General features: G+C 37.4%; 1 protein-coding gene and 1 pseudogene across 1 annotated transcript in view; both read left to right on the forward strand.

Annotated features, from left to right (window-relative positions):
* Nucleotides 1-4,892, forward strand: part of PTGER3 (prostaglandin E receptor 3) — a 69,340-nt gene extending 64,448 nt beyond the window's left edge. The window contains exons 3-4 of the mRNA XM_030865946.3: nt 2,048-2,139; nt 4,649-4,892. Of these exons, the coding sequence (XP_030721806.1) occupies nt 2,048-2,139; nt 4,649-4,652 (96 nt within the window). The 3' untranslated portion in view covers nt 4,653-4,892. The remainder of the gene's footprint in view (nt 1-2,047; nt 2,140-4,648) is intronic.
* Nucleotides 4,893-10,037: 5,145 nt separating this feature from the next.
* LOC132593819 (protein-L-histidine N-pros-methyltransferase pseudogene) lies at nt 10,038-11,157 on the forward strand (annotated as a pseudogene).
* The last annotated feature ends 7,380 nt before the right edge of the window (nt 11,158-18,537 follow it).

Raw genomic sequence — 18,537 nt, forward strand, 5'->3', positions numbered from 1 at the left:
GGGCAGAGTAATCTGCAGAATTAGGTGTGACCGTGAAGCAAAATTTTGTAATGTGAATGACAGAGTGAATCACGGAGAATGTCCATAAGGGAGATGGGTTCCACCAGGGGAGTGGATTAGGGAGTGGAACAGGGCATAATACCATGCTTCAGAACTCACGGCTCTTCACCTATTACCTTGCAGCGCCTCATTTCTCTTTAGTTCCTTCTTTTCCTGCTACTTGACATTAGACAGGCATATGATACCCAAATGCCTACTGTTATATTTGCTCTTAAAGTTGGGCCAACAAATAATGCAATCCCAAGTGTATTTACTTAGTTAAAGCAGTCCTCTAAATGAGAACCTAAGCAGCATGACAGCAGGAAGAGAAACTTAGCGGTCCTCTAGTGAAGGGACCCAACCTAACCAGATTGCTCTTTAACATATGAAGGGTCTTCTCATACATAGGCACACAGGCGATTCTGAAAATCTCAGAGAATGAAGAGGAAAATCTGTTTTGTTTTTCTTTTCTATTTTGACCTCTACTCTGACCATTCTTCCAGATCCACAATGTTTCTATAAAAAGTGTCCCTGAACATCTTGTGTTTGCTCTGAAATAGATATTGGCCAAATTATATTTTTTTGTTGCAATGAAGACATGTCATTTTATTGTCCTTCAAGTAACACTGCCTTCCTAAAATAAAAAAATGTTTATTTGTTTAACACAGTCAAGAACTGGAGAACCACATGTCTGTCTGGACATTTTATATAATGTCACGCCACTTGGGTTGGACATGCTATTTAAGATGATCTTAACTATACTCTTGAGAACAAAAGGACTCTAGCAATCTGATAAAAAAGACTGACTAAGGATACATTGAATTAAATTTCTTTTTGTTCTTTCTTGTAACAATTTCTTATAAGGATTTCATTTCATTTTGCTAGTTGTTGTAAGAGAATTACTAAGAAATGTATAAAAAGGAAAATTTTTCAGGTATATTTTCTTTTTATGTATTTCAACTTTGTCGAAATGTGTATATTTCAATATTTTATTGCATCGAATGAATTTAAGCGATTATTTGTAGAATGCTGTTGAGGGATGGGCCTCAGGACAAATTATGCAGCATTGTTCATTCAGACCACAAATACTTACAGACGGTCACCTATGTGCTAGGCACTGTGGTAGCTGTTGGAGATGCAGTGATAAGCTAAACCAGGCATGGTTTCTGCTCTCAGGAAGCTTGTAACCTAGAGATAATAACTCGTGTTAAACAAATAATCACACAAGTAACTAGTCGTTACAAACTACAATGAATTCTTGAAAAGAAAATAGTGGGTCACACAGTGGGAGACCAGTCCTGGTCAACGGGGTATTCTCTGAGGAAGTGATTTTCCAAGTTAAGACCTGAAGGACAAGTAGTAGTCAGCCAGGTGATGAGGGAATGGAAGAGCACTCTGGGTAGGGGAAGCTTCAAGTGCAAAGGCCCTGAGGTAGGCAGGAGGATGACCCTGTTTGTGATGTTCCTGGACGGCTAGAGTGGCCTGAGCACACGGTAGCAAAAGGTTCAAAACAAAGCTGGAGTTGCAGCTGGAGGCTAGATCAAGCAGATAATGTTAAGAATTTTGATCTGTACCCTAAGAGCAACAGGAAGCCACTGAAAGCTGGAGAATGGTAGAATTAGATTTACGTATAAAGATCATTTGAAGTCAGTGAGCTTTCATTCAGCATTTAACAAATGCTGTGATAAATGTTCTAGGGCTCCTGAAGTCATATTAGACCCGATTTCTGCTCTCAAGTGTGGTGTGCTCTCTGGTGTGCTCTCTGGTGTGCTCTCTGGTGTGTCAGTGTGGGAAGAAATAGAGTGTGGGTCAAAGCACAGAGGCAGGAATGAGACAGTCTCGGGGAGATGATATCTAAAACATCTTTGTTTTACTCGGTCATAACCGATGGGCATTGATGTATGGATTGGGGCTCTGCTGTTTTTTTTAAAATGTTCAGGGAAGTGTCATCTGATGAAAGGAGTCATAATCAATAATTCGTCCACTGAAACCCTCTGTCTGTTCACAGATCAGGCACCACACAAACAACTATGCATCCAGCTCCACCTCTTTACCCCACCAGTGCTCCTCAACCTTGATGTGGAGTGACAACTTGGAAAGGTGAGATATAGAAGCGGTCTGGATCTACAGCTTAGCCCTCCCCCATCTCTCTGTTCTGATCCGAGTTCATGTTACAAAGGCAGAATACCTCTAAGAATTAAAATGCAAGCTAAGCACACACATCTGATTAAGGAGGACTAGATTCCCCAGAGGAGCTACTGTTGTTTTTTACAACTTCACTTACATTTCCTCCAATTAAGCTTTCTGAGACTGGCTCCAGGCTGCTCTTGGAACTGACCAACTCTCATGTAGTGAAAGAGCCTGCACATCACTTTTCATAGTAAGAACAGTCTCCAGGAGTATTTCTTAAATTTTTTAAAAATTGAAGTATAGGTGATTTACAATGTCATGTTATTTTCAGGTCTACAGCACAGAAATTCATTATACATACATATATTATATATATATATATAAAAAATATATATATATAAAATATATATATATTATTTTTCAAATTCTTTTCCCTTATAGGTTATTACAAAATACTGAGTATAGTTCCCTGTGCTATACAGTAGGTCCTTATTGGTTACCTATTTTGTACGTAGTATTGTGTATATGTTAATCCCATCCTTCCAGGAGTATTTTAAAGCTAAGTGACCCCTGTTTTGCTTAGGCACCAGAACTCAGCATGTTCACCATGTGTTTAGCACACTCTTACTTGCTCTTTCGATTATATCTGTTTTGTATAAAACGTATATTTCAATGAATGCACATTGCAGAAAGCAGAACATAATGCCAAATGTGATGCACGTTTGGTCAGACTAAATTTCGAGCATTAATTTCCTCCCTCAAACATTTCCTTTCAATATTTTTGTTACTGACTGTAGGGTTAACTGAATGAATAGTCTTCTGTGTATCATTGCATTGTGTGATCTTTTTTGTTTTAATGAGAGCATGTAAAAAGTTTTAATTTATTTTCAAAGATAGCACATGTCTTTTCAAATAAGTTGAACCCTTCATTTTTAATGGAAAGTCAGCATGTTCGTTTTATTTCATTCCCTGGGTGCAGCTGGGTACAATAGCTCCTCTACTCAATATAAGTTGTTATAACGGATGTGGACATTCAAGCAGCTCAATTTCTTTGACCATTTGTTCTCCCATAGTGGCAGTAACTGAGAGATAATCACTTCTGTTCTTCAGGGCAAGATCTAAATGTGTTTTTCAATAAATACTGTGCAACAATGCCCAAAGGATAAGAATAAGCTGGTTGCTTCTGGAACATACCTCAAAAATCACAAGGCCAATAAAGTTTTTACTCAACTCACTTTTACGATCTTATATCCTTCCCCTGGATATCTGCCTGTAATATACATATTACAGGCACTGTTTTGCTATGAACACAGATCCCTTGGAAAACAAAAGAAGGGAAAAGAAGGGAGATACCCAGCTCCCATCTCATTATTGGTAGGTTCATGCTAATTCCACCTTTAATTTTTTAAAGTAAATCTTATCGTACTTCGTCTCATTATATAAATAAGCCAGGCTCTCTATAGGAACTTTGGAAAATAAAGAAAATTAGAAAGAAAGGCAACTTACTAAACTTTACTTCCACTACTCAAGAAAAACCCACCATCATTTTAGTGTATTTCTCTCTTCATTTTCCCCTACACTTTCCTTGATTTAGTTTTACATACTTATGATAATATATACTCATTATTGTGTCTTGTTTTTTTACTTCATTTAACATAAAATAAGCATTCCTCAGATTATTTACAAATTATTTTTAAACTAACTTTAATATTTATGTAATAGCCTATTAAAAGAATATACTATAGTTTACTTAATCATTATGTATGTTCAAATTTGGCACCATGACAAATAGAGTTGTATCTATTACCCAAAGACTGAAATGCAGAATTAAAAAAAAAATTTGTGATTGTTTTTACCAAAAGTATACTTTAAGGAATAAATAATATATAAATATTTAATATTCTTGAAAGATGCCTATAGTCTGTCTGCTTTCAAAAAGAATTACTAGAGATTTAAAATTTCTTCAGCAATGTGTGAGAGTTTCTACTTTGCTTTTATTCTAACCAGCACTGTATGTTATCTTAAAACACACAAACAATACTTTGTTGGTTTGATAGGAGGAAAATTGTATTTCATGGCTCTTTTAATCAGTACTCTTCTTGATGTTTTTAGAGTGTGGTTATATACTGATTAGGGCTTGTTTTTAAGGCAAGATTATTTGACCATTCAATGTTTATACAATTGATATAGTTTTATAATTTGATTATTCTTCTGGATTACAATCTTGGAAACCAGAAAAATTGCTCAGAATGAAAGCATACACTTAGTGTAATTAAATGAGCTGGAGGCTTACATGATCCCAAATCCAGAATTATTTAAATTGCTTTTATTTACAAAACACAGATGTAATTACTTCAAACAAGAATGTTTTGATGTCTAGGACATTATATTTCACACTTACATCTTAGTCCTCACACCATACAAAAACAAAAGTATTCCTATCCATGCTTACTATATCTTTTTCTCTTTATTCTAACAGATAATGAAAGAACGGAGTTGGACTTTTTATTGCAATTCCTGCTTCCCTGAGTTTGTGTATTTCTTCCTACTTGAGAAGGAGAATTTTATATTTTGATTTGGATTTTTTCTTCTTTTTCATCTTTTAAAAAATTTTAATGTTTTTTCTTGTCAGTAATATCCACTGAGACCAAGTTTATTACTGTAATATGTGTCTTTGAGTATTAAAAACTGGTTTCTGGGACTGGATTTTGGGTATATATTTAAGAAGCTGGGCACAATTGCACAGGTGGTGACTGATGAAAAAAAGAAAACCCCATCCTTCATGAGTTTTACCCCAACTTCAAACCCTTATGTGAATCTCAACTGATGTGGATATCTTTACATTTTATGGTAGTTTTGATTTTACAATATGAGTTTGTAAAATCAGTAAAAGATTTTGTCAGTGAAAAGTCAACTTACTGAGAGCAAGAATTCAATTAATAAGACATAAACTTCACGAGATAGAAAAAGATGCCAAATGAAGGCAGGAGGGTACCATGACCAAAGATATTTATGCAAAATGTGTGATTAATGTTTTGGAGATGTGTTCTTCTGGGCTAAGCTGGGAACTAAAATCCTTAAGTCTGTATTCTGGTTATATGTCATTTAGTAATTCAGGAATCAGCATAATTGTTATTTCTCTGTCTTTGAAGACTGAAAGGTGTGATGCAACGAAGAGCTGTCTTGAAATGTCATAGAAAATAATAATGAAACTAAGGGGTGAACTGTTGAGTTGGAGCATTAAAAAATCCAGGTGCAGCCTCTGATCCACCACTATCAATTCAGCATTTCTTACAATTTCTTCTTGGGTGGCATACAAAAGACAAAATTAATAAATGACATAGTTATCAACTATCAAGTTTTGTTACTTTTTTTTTTTTTTTTTCGGTACGCAGGCCTCTCCCGCTGCGGAGCACAGGCTCCGGACGCGCAGGCTCAGCAGCCATGGCTCACGGGCCCAGCCGCTCCGCGGCATGTAGGATCTTCCCATGACCGGGGCACGAACCCGTGTTCCCTGCATCGGCAGGCGGACTCTCAACCACTGAGCCACCAGGGAAGCCCAAGTTGTGTTACTTTTTTATGAAATAAAAGGGTCTAGTTTGTCTGAAATAAGAAATTCTGTGAACTTTAAAAAAATACTTTGAGTCATCTACTATCTCTCAGCTAATGTACACTTACCTGCTCATAAATTCAACCAACATTTCTTTCTCTTGTCTTTCTTTCCCACTCCTTTCCTCCTTCTTTTCCCTCACCCCATTCACTTAATTCAACACATATTTATTGAGTGTCCCTTCTTTAGGCACTTAAGGGTCATGCTGTCACCTACGAGGATATCTTAGAAAGAGATGATAATATGGTACCAGTAGTTTTGCAATAGGAGCCTATACTGTGACTCTATTGTCAGTTCTGTCAATGAGATGAAACCAAAATAGTTGAATCATTCCTTCTGGCTAGTTGAACCAGTGTGAATTAGCTTCAAACTACAATTATTTTCATTAAATATGTATTGAAATTCAAGCACCATGTAACTGGCACGAAACTGATGCTGTACACAATCCCTTTATTCAGGTTTAAATTCAACATACTTTATTGAGCAAGTAGAATTTACAGACCATCAGTAGGAATATCCATACTCCTGTTACCTATCTGTCCATCATCTAGCTATGTGGTTGTCTAGCTGTCATCTATTTACTATTTTATTTTTACAAAAGAGGGTAAGGTTTACAGAGGGCTTGCCCAATGTCACTTAGCTAACATAAGTAGGAATTCAGATCCAAGTTTAAGTTTTTTGATTCCAGGTTTACTGTTCTCCCTACAGCACAGTGGGATGTGACACTTATTACAATGATATTCCATTTATAAGACAATGTGATCTAGTAATAAAAGCATGGGTTTTGGAATCAAACTTGGATTTAAATCTGGCTGTGCCACTCATTAGCTCTGTGAACTTGAGAAAGTTAATTAATTTCATTGAGCCTCAATGAATTAAACTGTAAACTAAAGACAATAATACTTACCTGTGAGGTTATTGTGAAAAGGTACGTAAAGTGAGTGTAACACAATAGGTACTCAATAAGTAACTCAGTAATTAACTGTGATTAATTCTTTATCTAGACTTACCTCCAACTGTATAATATGAGTTCTCACTTTCAACTATAAACTGGCTTCCTGACTGTAGGTTGAAATGTCATGGACAGAATCAACGTTATGTAACAACAGATCCCTGGATGCTATTCTTCTTGATTCTAATACCTCATGGTTACTTTTGCCCACACAAAACCTACTCATCTCCCACATGTTCGAATCTCACCTTGTCCTTAGGCCTTGGACAATTTAAGTACAGAAGCCCCTCCTTATCTGTGATTTCAGTTACCAGTGGTCAAGCGCAACCTGAAAATATTAAGTGGAAAATTCCAGAAAAAAACAATTCATAAGTGTTAAATTGCATGCCATTCTGAGTAGGCGTGATGAAATCTCCTAGGGTTCTGCTCTGTCTTACCTGGGATGTGAATCATCACTTTGTCCCCTGTATCCCACTCATTAGTCACATGGTAGCCCACTCAGTTATCAGATCCACTGTTGAGGTTTTGCAGTGCCTGGGTTCAAGCACTTAATATGCTTTTTACTTAATAATGGCCCCCAGGGAATTCCCTGGTGCTCCAGTGGTTAGGACTCCGCGCTTTCTGCCACCAGCCTGGGGTTCAATCCCTGGTCGGATATCTAAGATCCCCCAAGCTGTGAGGTGTGGCCAAAAATAATAATAACAATAATAATAATAGCTCCAAAGCCCAAGAGTAGTGATGCTTGGCCATTCGGATATGCCAAAGAGAAATTGTAAAGTGCTTCTTTAAGTGTAAAGTGCTTCCTTTAAGTGAAAGTTCTCAATTTAAAAAGGAAAGAAAAAAAAATATGCTGAGGTTGCTAAAATCTACATAAGAACTCTTCTATTCTTGAAATTGTGAAGAAGGAAAAAAAGCTAGTACAATAACGATTGGTTATTATCGTTAATCTCTTACTGTACCTAATTTATAAATTAAACTTTAAAAGAGGTACTTATGTATAGGAAAAAACATACTATATATAGGATGCAGTACTATCTGTGGTTTCAGTCATCCACTAGGGTCTTGGAATGTATTCCCTGAAAATAAGGGAGGACTACTATGTCTTTGTTATCTGCTTACCTCTCTCCCCAGCTCTGAAGTTATATAGTGCTCATTTCGATAATTACTGTATTATTCCTTAAATATTTTCATTATGCCTGTCTTTTTTCCCTTGACAAAATTCTATTTCATGGTTGACAGACACATTTCTTATATTTTCTTCATGGGTCTCATAGCTCTAGTACAGTATTTGACACCACAAAAAATGGGCTGTATAGACCTGGTTCCTGACTACATATAGACCTATGACTTTTGCATTGGAAGAAATAAACTCCTGCCTACTTCTAACAACATTCTATTGCAGAGCCAGTGATTTCATTCAGCACCACTGCAACCCAGTGTGAAACAAAATAAAAAAAAGCAAAAAAAAATCCAGCTATGCTGTTCCCAAACGAGGTTGGGACAGGGTAATGTGAAGAGGCATGCCAAGCCATGCTGAGATCTCAGAGCCAGGGCAAGGAAAGGAAACAGGGAATATTAGAGTTAGAAGACTGAGCTTCCATCAGAAGTTATATTTATCCAAATTCTCCCAAGGAAGGAGGAGTTAAAGTCATTATCTTTTGTATGTAAATGTGTATACGTATCTTATAAGGGGACATTGGTCCACGAAATATATGAAAATTCAGACAGTGTTGAATTGGTCTACATTTTTAGTGTCTACAAGAACGACTTTTAAAAGTTAAATAAATAATGAAAACTAGGTTATAAGGAAACCATATAAGCTACTTAAGAGAACAAATTTTTTTTTCAACATCTTCAGTAGTGGAAGCACATTTAAAAGAAGTCTATTGTTAAGATAATTGTAATTATTCAGACACCTTAAGGATCTGAATAAAATATACCTTGCTTGATATGCTTTTAATTAATTACTATGAATACTTAAATGTTTAACAGCTGTCTTAAAAAATATTTGTACTTATATGTTTCATTAATCCAGGCTTTTACTAAATATTTTAATTCAAAATATGCCTAGGCTTACCCCATGGATTAAAATGTTTCTCTCTTTATTCATGTTCTAAGACTTTATTTTATTGTCATTATCTGAAATGCTTTTTTATATAAAAATAATTTGTACAATATTCATTTTTAAGAGCTTTTGTAGTTTTTTTTTTTTTTTTAATACTCAACCATATTGTAAGCCCCTTATGAGCAGGACCTCTGCTTTTGTACCTACAGAGCCTAGCACTGTGGTAAGCACAGAGAAATTGCTCAATAAAAATTTGATGGCAAGTCTAAGTGGCCAGACTGCAATCTGAGTGATGCTTAAGACACTAGGTATGCACAATATGGGGAAAGGTAGCATTTAGTTGATAGTTGATTCTTTATTTACTTTTCCTCTTTGATGTGCTGTTTTGGTCAGTCTTTAAATCTGAGTGGTGCAGAGAGTCTTCTTTAGACTTCTTGAAGAAAACAACTGCAAATATTTGTTGAATATGGGGTGATTGCTGTTAGAAAAAAAATAAGTGAGATAGAAACTACATATAAAACTAACTTGTCTTTTGGTTAGCTAAGTTATTTCTTACATTGGTATATGAGCTGAATTTTACTACACTTAGAAGTAAATGAAGGTATTGCTGAAGATATATAGGCTGTGGAATAAAATGAACATAATTTGCACATATGAGGGCAGTAGAAAATTTTCATTTTATTACTTTTTTGAGCAAAGTATAGTGTTTTCCTTTTCGAAATAAGTATACCAGAGCCATAGTAAATGAATAAGAGTCATTAGCTGATTTCTTAAAGAAAGTTAGTGGTTGCTGATCATGTTTTTTTATCAGTGTATTTAACTTATAATTGAAATATTAAATCTTTTTAAATGCTTTGGAAATAGACAAGAAGTACTTATTCAGAATTACTTAGAGAAAATAATAAAGAATAAAATTGCAGGTATACATAGAAAACATGAGAACTTAAGTAATAAGCACTAAAATACTATGGCACAGGAAGGGAAGAAGAGATTATACACTAAAAAACCACAATGCCATGTAAAATACAGGGTTAAACCAAACAGAGACTACCAATAGAAATTCAGGATTAAAACAAAGGGATGTAAATTTGTTATAAAACTAGACAAAGTATGATTTAGTAATAAGTGCTCCATAACTACTTGCTGATTGTTGTGGTGGTGGTGGGAGAGGCTCCTGCTTCTTCTGGTAAAGAAATAGATGTTCGGGCCTCGTCCCTGAAGGGGATGGATGGGCGAGTTGGGCGCAATGGCTCGATCCTGGGTGGCGGCGGCGGCGGCTGGAGGCGGTGGCGCGTCCTCCTCCTTGCCCCGGCGCCGGCGGTGATCCGAGCGAGTGGCCGCGGCCCCCGATGAGACTGCTCGCGGGCTGGCTGTGTCTGAGCCTGGCGTCCGTGTGGCTGGCGCAGAGGATGTGGACCCTGCGGAGCCCGCTCACTCGCTCCCTGTACGTGAACATGACGAGCGGCCCCGGCGGGCCGGCGGCGGCGGCCGCCGCGCGCGGCGGGAAGGAGAACCACCAGTAGTATGCGTGCAACAGAGAGAAATTATGTGAATCACTCCAGGCTATCTTTGTTCAGAGTTACCTTGATCAAGCAACACAGATCTTCATAAACAACAGCACTGAGAAACCGGGCTGGCCATTTATCCAATTATATCACTCTTTTGTGTCATCTGTTTTTAGCCTGTTTATGTCTAGAACATCTATCAATGGGTTGCTAGGAAGAGGCTCAATGTTTGTCTTTTCACCAGATCAGTTTCAGAGACTGCTTAAAATTAATCCAGACTGGAAAACGCATAGACTTCTTGATTGAGGTGCTGGAGATGGAGAAGTCACAAAAATAATGAGCCCTCATTTTGAAGAAATTTACGCCACTGAGCTGTCTGAAACTATGATATGGCAGCTTCAGAAGAAGAAATACAGAGTACTTGGTATAAATGAATGGCAGAATACAGGGTTCCAGTATAATGTCATCAGCTGCTTGAATTTGCTGGACCGCTGTGATCAGCCCCTGACTTTGCTAAAAGATATCAGAAGTGTCTTGGAGCCAACTAGAGGCAGGGTCATCCTTGCTCTGGTCTTACCTTTTCATCCCTATGTGGAAAACGGTGGCAAGTGAGATAAACCATCAGAAATTTTGGAAATCAAGGGACAGAACTGGGAAGAACAAGTGAATAGTCTGCCTGAAGTTTTCAGAAAAGCTGGTTTTGTTATCAAAGCTTTCACTAGACTGCCATACCTGTGTGAAGGTGACATGTATAATGACTACTACGTTCTGGATGATGCTGTCTTTGTTCTCAAACCAGTATAAACATGTGGAGATTGAAGTCTTCAGAGTCCACCCCAAGAATGTATGCTCCGGAAGAGGGTCTGTGTTCTCAATTATGTGAAGGGAGGACCTTTGGGGACTGCCATTCTAAATATCATGTAGGAATTTTAAAAGCCAAAATACTAATTATTTCTTTGTAGTGTGTAAAAGGAATGTTTTTAAAAATCAAAAACCCAACTCTCTGAGGATTTTTATAAACTCTTTACTCAGTAATGCAGGTCACACTCCGATTATGGAAGATATTTTTTATACTTAATTGCAGTAGGGACTCATTCCCAGGCAAAGCAATAGTCATGACTTCACATGAAACCAATAAATATGGATTGTTTTTAATAAAATGAAGACTGGCAATAAAGCTGTCCATCCAGTTGCAAATATTGGTTATAGGATATAGCCACTGATACTCTTTCATGTTTAGAATTTCTATCATTATTCAAGAAAATGTTTTTAATCATGCTAATAAACTTTTTTGGAGATAAAAAAAAGAAATAGATGTTCAAGCAAAATTAAGTAAATGTCATACTAAGAGAATTTGGAGGGAATAGGGAAAACAGTAATATTTCTAAATATGACTTTGGAAAAAAATTAAAGATTGAGTTAATCTTCTTTCTATATATCTAACCTTCCTTTAAGTTCTATTAATCCTACCAGTATTTCTCAATTCTCTACATTATCACTGCCATGTTTTAAATCTATGCCTCCATCATTTCCCATCTGAATTATCCCAGTAACCCATGTCCTGATTCTGGTCTTGGGCCCTTTAATCATCCTCCATATCTGCTGTCAGAGTAATATTTTGTTAATAAAATGAAAATCTGTTTATGCTATTTTCCTTCACAACATCTTTAATCTTTTCCTATAACCTTAGGGATAAAGTTAAAACAACCTAACTTAGTCTATGGGGCTTTCTACAATCTAGTCTCTGCTGAGCCTCTGGTCTCCTCTTCCACATCCACCTTGTTTTCCAGCAATGCCAAACTGCTGTCCAACCCTTTTGTACTTTCCTCATAATGTACCTTCTCGGCTGGATACTCCCTTCTCCTCTTCTGTACATGATTAATCCTAACTCATCTTCCATGAGTTTCAACTCAAGTACCACTTCTATCAGGAAACCTTCTTCTTGATAAAACGCCCATCTGTGTTGTAATTTGTTGGTGTATTTGCCCATCTTCTCTGCTAGCCAAGGCAGGGATATGTTTTTCATCCCTGAGTCTGGTGTATGGCATAGAACTGGTATTCAATAAGTCCTTGCTGGTGAAAAAAAAGAACAGAAAGAAGATGTGAAACAATCAGCAATGAGACTTTGAGCAAAAGCAAAAGTTCAAGATAAATCAAAGTCCAAACTGTCTTTATGTTACTTAAAGCAGGTAATTAGCCACACTTTCTGAATAACCATCCAATTGTTGACTTTCCAGTCACAGAACTAGGTTTGTATTTACACTTGAAGTTGGCAGAGATTCTGTGGAAGTAACTGACAAAACTGAGAGAGTGCCACAACCTTATCTCACTCGACTGCAGTTTAGATGCAATCTCAGAAACTCAAGAAAAAAATAACAAATTGAAATATTGCTCTCCAACTTGATCCTGAATTTCTTCAAAGGCAGAATACTGTAGTCTTGCAGACACAGCTCAGGCTTTGAAGTTGTAGAGTTGGCCTTGAATCCTGACTGACACTAGCTAGTCATGTGACCTTGAAGATTCTATATTTAATCTCATTTAGCCCCAGTTTCTTTGTTTGTAAAAGAGTAGCAAACACATTTTAGGGTTGCTGAAAAGATTAGATATGATATGTTTGAGGCCACTATTCTTAAGATCACTTTAAATCCCCAGAGGTAAAAGATGGTCCAAAGAAAGCCATTTACAGGATGCCTCACTTTTGAGTAAGTGGCTGCAATTTGGATTTGAGGAATTATATGTGTACCAAAGCAGCACATAGGCATAGTTGGGCCCCAATCAATTTTACTACAAGCTCTTTGCAAATCCCCAACCTCCCTTTAATCAGTTAACTTGAATTACCATCAACCAGCTGCCAAGCCAGTGAGATTTCCTCTGCAGGTGACAGCAAGGATATTCCTGCCAAAAAAAAGAGAAAGTGGTTTTGAAATAAAACTCCTAGAGTATAACTCACACTAAGTACTTGTGAAGTTAAAGAGGAAACAACCTGAGGCTAGAGACCCCATTAATATTGGAAGCAAGGCATGGTTATGGGATAATAAGGAGCAAAAGAGAAGTATTAGAGTCGCCAGCAAAAGCTACATCACCTGGGCCTATTTCAGTGTGGGCTCTGGACTACATCACAGTACCAGGGCCAGTTGGTATTAAGAAAGACTTCTCCCAGGGCATCTGTCCGTGAAGAGAAGTGCAGTTCTATGGTTGGCCTATAGGCAGTATCAACAGATTAGGCTTAACAGAACTCAGTGATTGTGCTATTCTTAACTTCTCGTACAACTATTGCCATATTGCAAAACCCACCCGTTGGTACCATGTGGGAAAATGACAGATGCGAAAAGGGAATTCATGAAGACTTGGTGCAGTGTTTCTCAAACTTGCCTAATCATACTAATCACTCAAAGTTTATTAAAATAGAAAATATTGGTCCCTTCCCTGGAGGTTATGAGTCAGAAAGTTTGGCATGGGACCTAGGATTTTGTATTTTTAAAACAAGCTTCTCCTAGGTGATTCTTCTCAACAAGCAGATGCGACAACATTGATGTAGTCCAGTGGTTCTCAAAGTACATTGCTAGACCAATGCATTAGCATCACCTGGGAATTTATGAGAAATGCAAATTATTTGACTGCATCTGACCTACTGAATCAGAAACCCCAGGGCTGGAACCCAGCAATCTGTGTTTTAGAAGCCCTCCGAGTGATTCTCACACACACTAAAATTTGAGAACTCCATATGTCAAATGTGGTCCAGAGAGCTGGAAGTTGGGAGTGTAGCTGCAGTTTAGGAAACTCACTTGATCCAGATTCTCCTAGGACTAGGAAAGTTATGACTTCAATCCAGGTGCTGACTGCTGCTTTTCCCTTGACATCAGTCCTCCTTTTCTATTTTCTAAAGAGTAGCTTGATTTTGTGGACTCCTTGGTTTTCCAAATGATCAGGGTAGTGCTCCTCTCTCTTTCCTGATTACAAATATACTTTGTTATTTATTTTCCTACTTGAAATCCTCCTGTTGCTTAGCTCCCCCCTTAAAGACACTGGCTGAATGCCCAGTTGGCTCTAACTATTTATGACTGAGGCTCACACTTCTATCAAAATGCTTTTCAGTGTTAGTATGTACCCAGCCAGGGGCTACGATATTTTTTTGGAGGAGGGTGTAAGCAGATAAAAAACTGTCTCCTTCTCTCTTCTAAGTCTCATCTTTTTTCACCTTATGGAAGGCCAAGGCAATGCTGAAAGACAATGTCCTTTTTTCAAACATGTCCATCATTTTGAAGGCTAACTGAGAACACCACTAATGTGCAAAATATTCTCATTTAATGTGTAGGAACAGAGATAAAAAGAGAATCACTAATCAGTCAAGGAGACTATTTGCTGCCGCAGCAGTGAAAAATGTGTATTAGTTTGCTAGGGTTGCCATAACAAAGTACCACAGACTGGAAGACTTAAACAACAGGATTTATTTCTCACAGTTCTGGAGGCTCATAGCCCAAGATCAAGGAGTTGGCAGTGTTGGTTCCCTCCATGGACTGTGAGGGAGATTCTGTTCCATGTTACTCTCCTAGTTTCTGGTGGTTTGCTGGCAATCTTTGAATCTCTTGGCTTGTAGACATATCGCCCCACATAGCATTCTCCTTGTGTGTGTGTCTCATGTCCAAATTTCCCTTTTTTATAAGAACACCAGTCATATTGGATTAGGGGCCCGTTCTACTCTAGCAGGACCTCATCTTAACTAATTGCATCTGCAATGACCCCATTTTCAAATAAGGTCACATTGTGAGGTGCTGGGGGTTAGGACTTCAACATATGGATTTGATTGGGGCAGGGGAACAATTCAACCATAACAGAATGGTTGGTTGATTCAGGGAGGAAGCCAAATCTAAACTCCAAGATCACAAGACCTAAATCATGATGCTTTGGGGATTTAATGGGTTAGGAATAAATATCTCAATGACACATGCCAGCCCTGGATCCAATTAGGAAAGACAATTCAAACGTGATCATATTTCTGACACTGAAATATCTGGAAGTTTTTCCAGATATAAATTTAAAAAACCAGTAAAAAGCTCATAAAACAAGTGGTGGGAAAGATATTTGTGTTTGTACCAGGTTTTAAATGAACAAATTAGATGAAAGTCAAATTACTCTATTTATTTTGGGAAGAGTGGGAGCTTGTAAGAATTCCTGCACTTATGTTATCAACTCAGATTGATTCCACTGCTTAGAATAGTCACATTTTTACTCTGGTAAGTTCCAAATCAGAGCAATATACTTATCTAGAGGTTGAAGTTTGAAGGGAAACCAAATGCTACTCATTTAAAAGAGGATAATTAAGGATTTACAAAGTCATTTGAACAAGTGGGCATTCAAACAGGTATATGATATTATTACTGAGCCCAGAGGGTAATGGTGGTCCAGCTACTGCCTTCTTGAGTCAGCTTGCTTATTGGAGATTTTTATTTATGATTTCATGCCTGTGCAGAGATAAACCTTCAAAAGAGCATCACAAGCAGTGGTACCTCTGTTTTATCTGCTAATTGAAGTCTCATCTTGGGTAGACGGTCAAGTGCCTGTCCTAGTCTCTTTGATGTGTAGGTCTGACTGTTGACACCAGGTCATGTGGGTGCTCTGGAGGTGTCTAAAAGCTATTCATGATCACACAGAACATTGTTCAGTGTTAATCTAATCCTGATTTACAGGTTGTTCCAGTAAAATTCCATTGGCTGTACTTTTTCATTTCATCGCTGTATTTATGTACGCCCCAAATAGTCTAAAAAAAGAAAAATAGTGATTGAAAAGATGTAGACTTATGTTTCTGGGAAGTGATGCAATAGTTTTTGGAAAAATAATGAAACTTCCAGCATATTTCTAAAGTTCTTTTTTGTATCAACACTTCTTGCTGTGTTTTCACAGTCACAGTGGAAGATTCTGCCAACACCCAACTCTGTTACTAATCTAGTACACAGCTGAACAAATCATTTTCTTGAAATGGTTCCCCAGTAAAACCTAATTGTAAATGCCTGTAATTACCTAGGGTATCTGTCTATATACCAATGATTGTTGGAAATAGAGGGAACACATTGATATGATCCATTTGACAACACTCACCACGTACTTAACTATTTCACATTTCACATTTCAGACTCTGAAACTGTATGAGAAACTAAGCCTTCTTTATGGTGGCAATAACTGCCCAAACCCATAGAAGTTCTCCTATTAGGTGAAGATGGAAATAGCTACCTGAGGTGGCATAAACAGCAAAATTTCAGCTAAGACCAGTCCTAGACTGGGTACTGGGAAATTCCTCTGTCTCATAGGTTTACGTTAGGTATCTGGTCAGTTGTCTGAAAGACAAATGTATAATTGTGTATAGTGATGAGATTAGCAGCCCTAAAATATATTTCTGAGAAAATTTAATCCATTAATAAATGACAAAATCAAACAGGGCTAAAACTCTTTCAAGAAGGAGGTTCTGCTTTTGGAACAAATGACCAGTTTCTAGTGATATTGTCAGAAATGTTATAAAGAGGTTATATATCTCTTATGTCTCTCCTGGGGAAAGAGGCCAAGGGCAGAATAACTCCAGGGTCTTCCAATCTCTGCTGATAGAAAAATATCAGGTCATTCAGAGAAGGAAAAGTATCTCTACCCTATTTTTGAATTGTTTTTCTTAATAGGGATTTTTCTTTCATTCCCTCCCTCTCTCCCTCCCTTCCTCTTTCCTTCCTATATTTATTAAGTTAATAAAATCTTGACTGTGTGTTACTTAGGAATAGGAATCAGAGAACAATGTGAATCTATATGATGCAAAGGGAAAAGAGAAGTAACATTTTCTAAAATATACAAAATGCTTTCTCTTCACTATTTCATACAATACTCACTACCGTCCTATGAGAATGTTAATGTAAACTTCCATTTTAAAGATGAAAAACTTGAGGCCCATCTCTAAATTAGGATTTAATTACCTTGCTTTCCCAACATATTAGATGATCAAACCAGTGTTCAAACCCAGGCTTGCCTGGCTACAAATCTTGTATTTTCATTGTATCTTTCAAGATGTTTCCAGTGTTTAAAATTGATTGGGAAGAGATAGAATATTAGAAATTATATTAGCCACAAGAAAATAATTATAGTTTCTTTTATTAATATAAATTTATTGATTTTATTTATTTATTTTTGGCTGCATTGGGTCTTTGTTGCTGTACACAGGCTTTCTCTAGTTGGGGTGAGCGGGGGCTACTCTTCATTGTGGTGTGCGGGCTTCTCACTGCATTGGCTTCCTTGTTGCAGAGCACGGGCTCTAGAGTGCAGGCTCAGTAGTTGTGGCACACAGGCTTCGTTGCTCCACTGCATGTGGGATCTTCCCTGACCAGGGGCTGAACCCATATCCCTTGCATTGGCAGATGATTTTTAACCCCTGCACCAGCAGGGAAGTCCCTATAGTTTCTTAAAGAAATGACAGGACTTAAAAATTTTGCATCTTTCCTCATTTCCTTCTCTTTTCATTAATGTAGGAAGAGATGAAAATTCTCTGAAACTATGGGTATTATTCTCAGCCAGAACAAATTGCTATACAGGATACCTCACTTTAATTTTATTTTCGAGAACATGTTTATAGTTTTTTTTAACCCTGATGTATCTTCTTTCAGTTACTTTCTAAATGTAGAAAGCATAATTTCACATTCCCAAATATATGACTAAAAAGAAAGATCTTCATTTTATAATAGCATGTGCTCTTAAAGTCAAGAGACATTATCAAATTTGCTCCTCCAGGGACAGAAAAAAAAACTGTGATAGTAAAAAGGAGAAAGTGTGTTAGAATTGAAATCAGAGGTACTGGTTTTGGATATATACCCCTCTGCTTCCCATCTATGTGAATTTGGTAAATGATTGAAAAGCTTTAAGCTTTAGTTCTATCATCTGCAATGAGGCTTAATGTGGAGATAGTGTGTAAAGTCACTGTGAATTTTCAAGTCATGCAAATACACAGTACTAGTCTTGCCAGTCCCACTCCTGAGACCATGGAAGACACTGCCAAACTATCATGGTACTTTTTCCAGCAGGTTCTAGACAGACTTATAAATGGAAGCCTTATCAAAGTCTTCTCTAAAGACTACCCAGGAGACCTACCTGGCTTAGTGGATCTAACAGTTTGGGGAATCCTCTTTGCCATCCTGGGTTTGGGTGAAAGGTAGTACTCCACTGCTTTTCACCTGAATACCATGAGAAGAATACCGTGTTGGAGCTT

The sequence above is a fragment of the Globicephala melas genome, chromosome 1 (assembly GCF_963455315.2).
Source record: "Globicephala melas chromosome 1, mGloMel1.2, whole genome shotgun sequence".
NCBI classification, from domain to species: Eukaryota; Metazoa; Chordata; class Mammalia; order Artiodactyla; family Delphinidae; genus Globicephala; species Globicephala melas.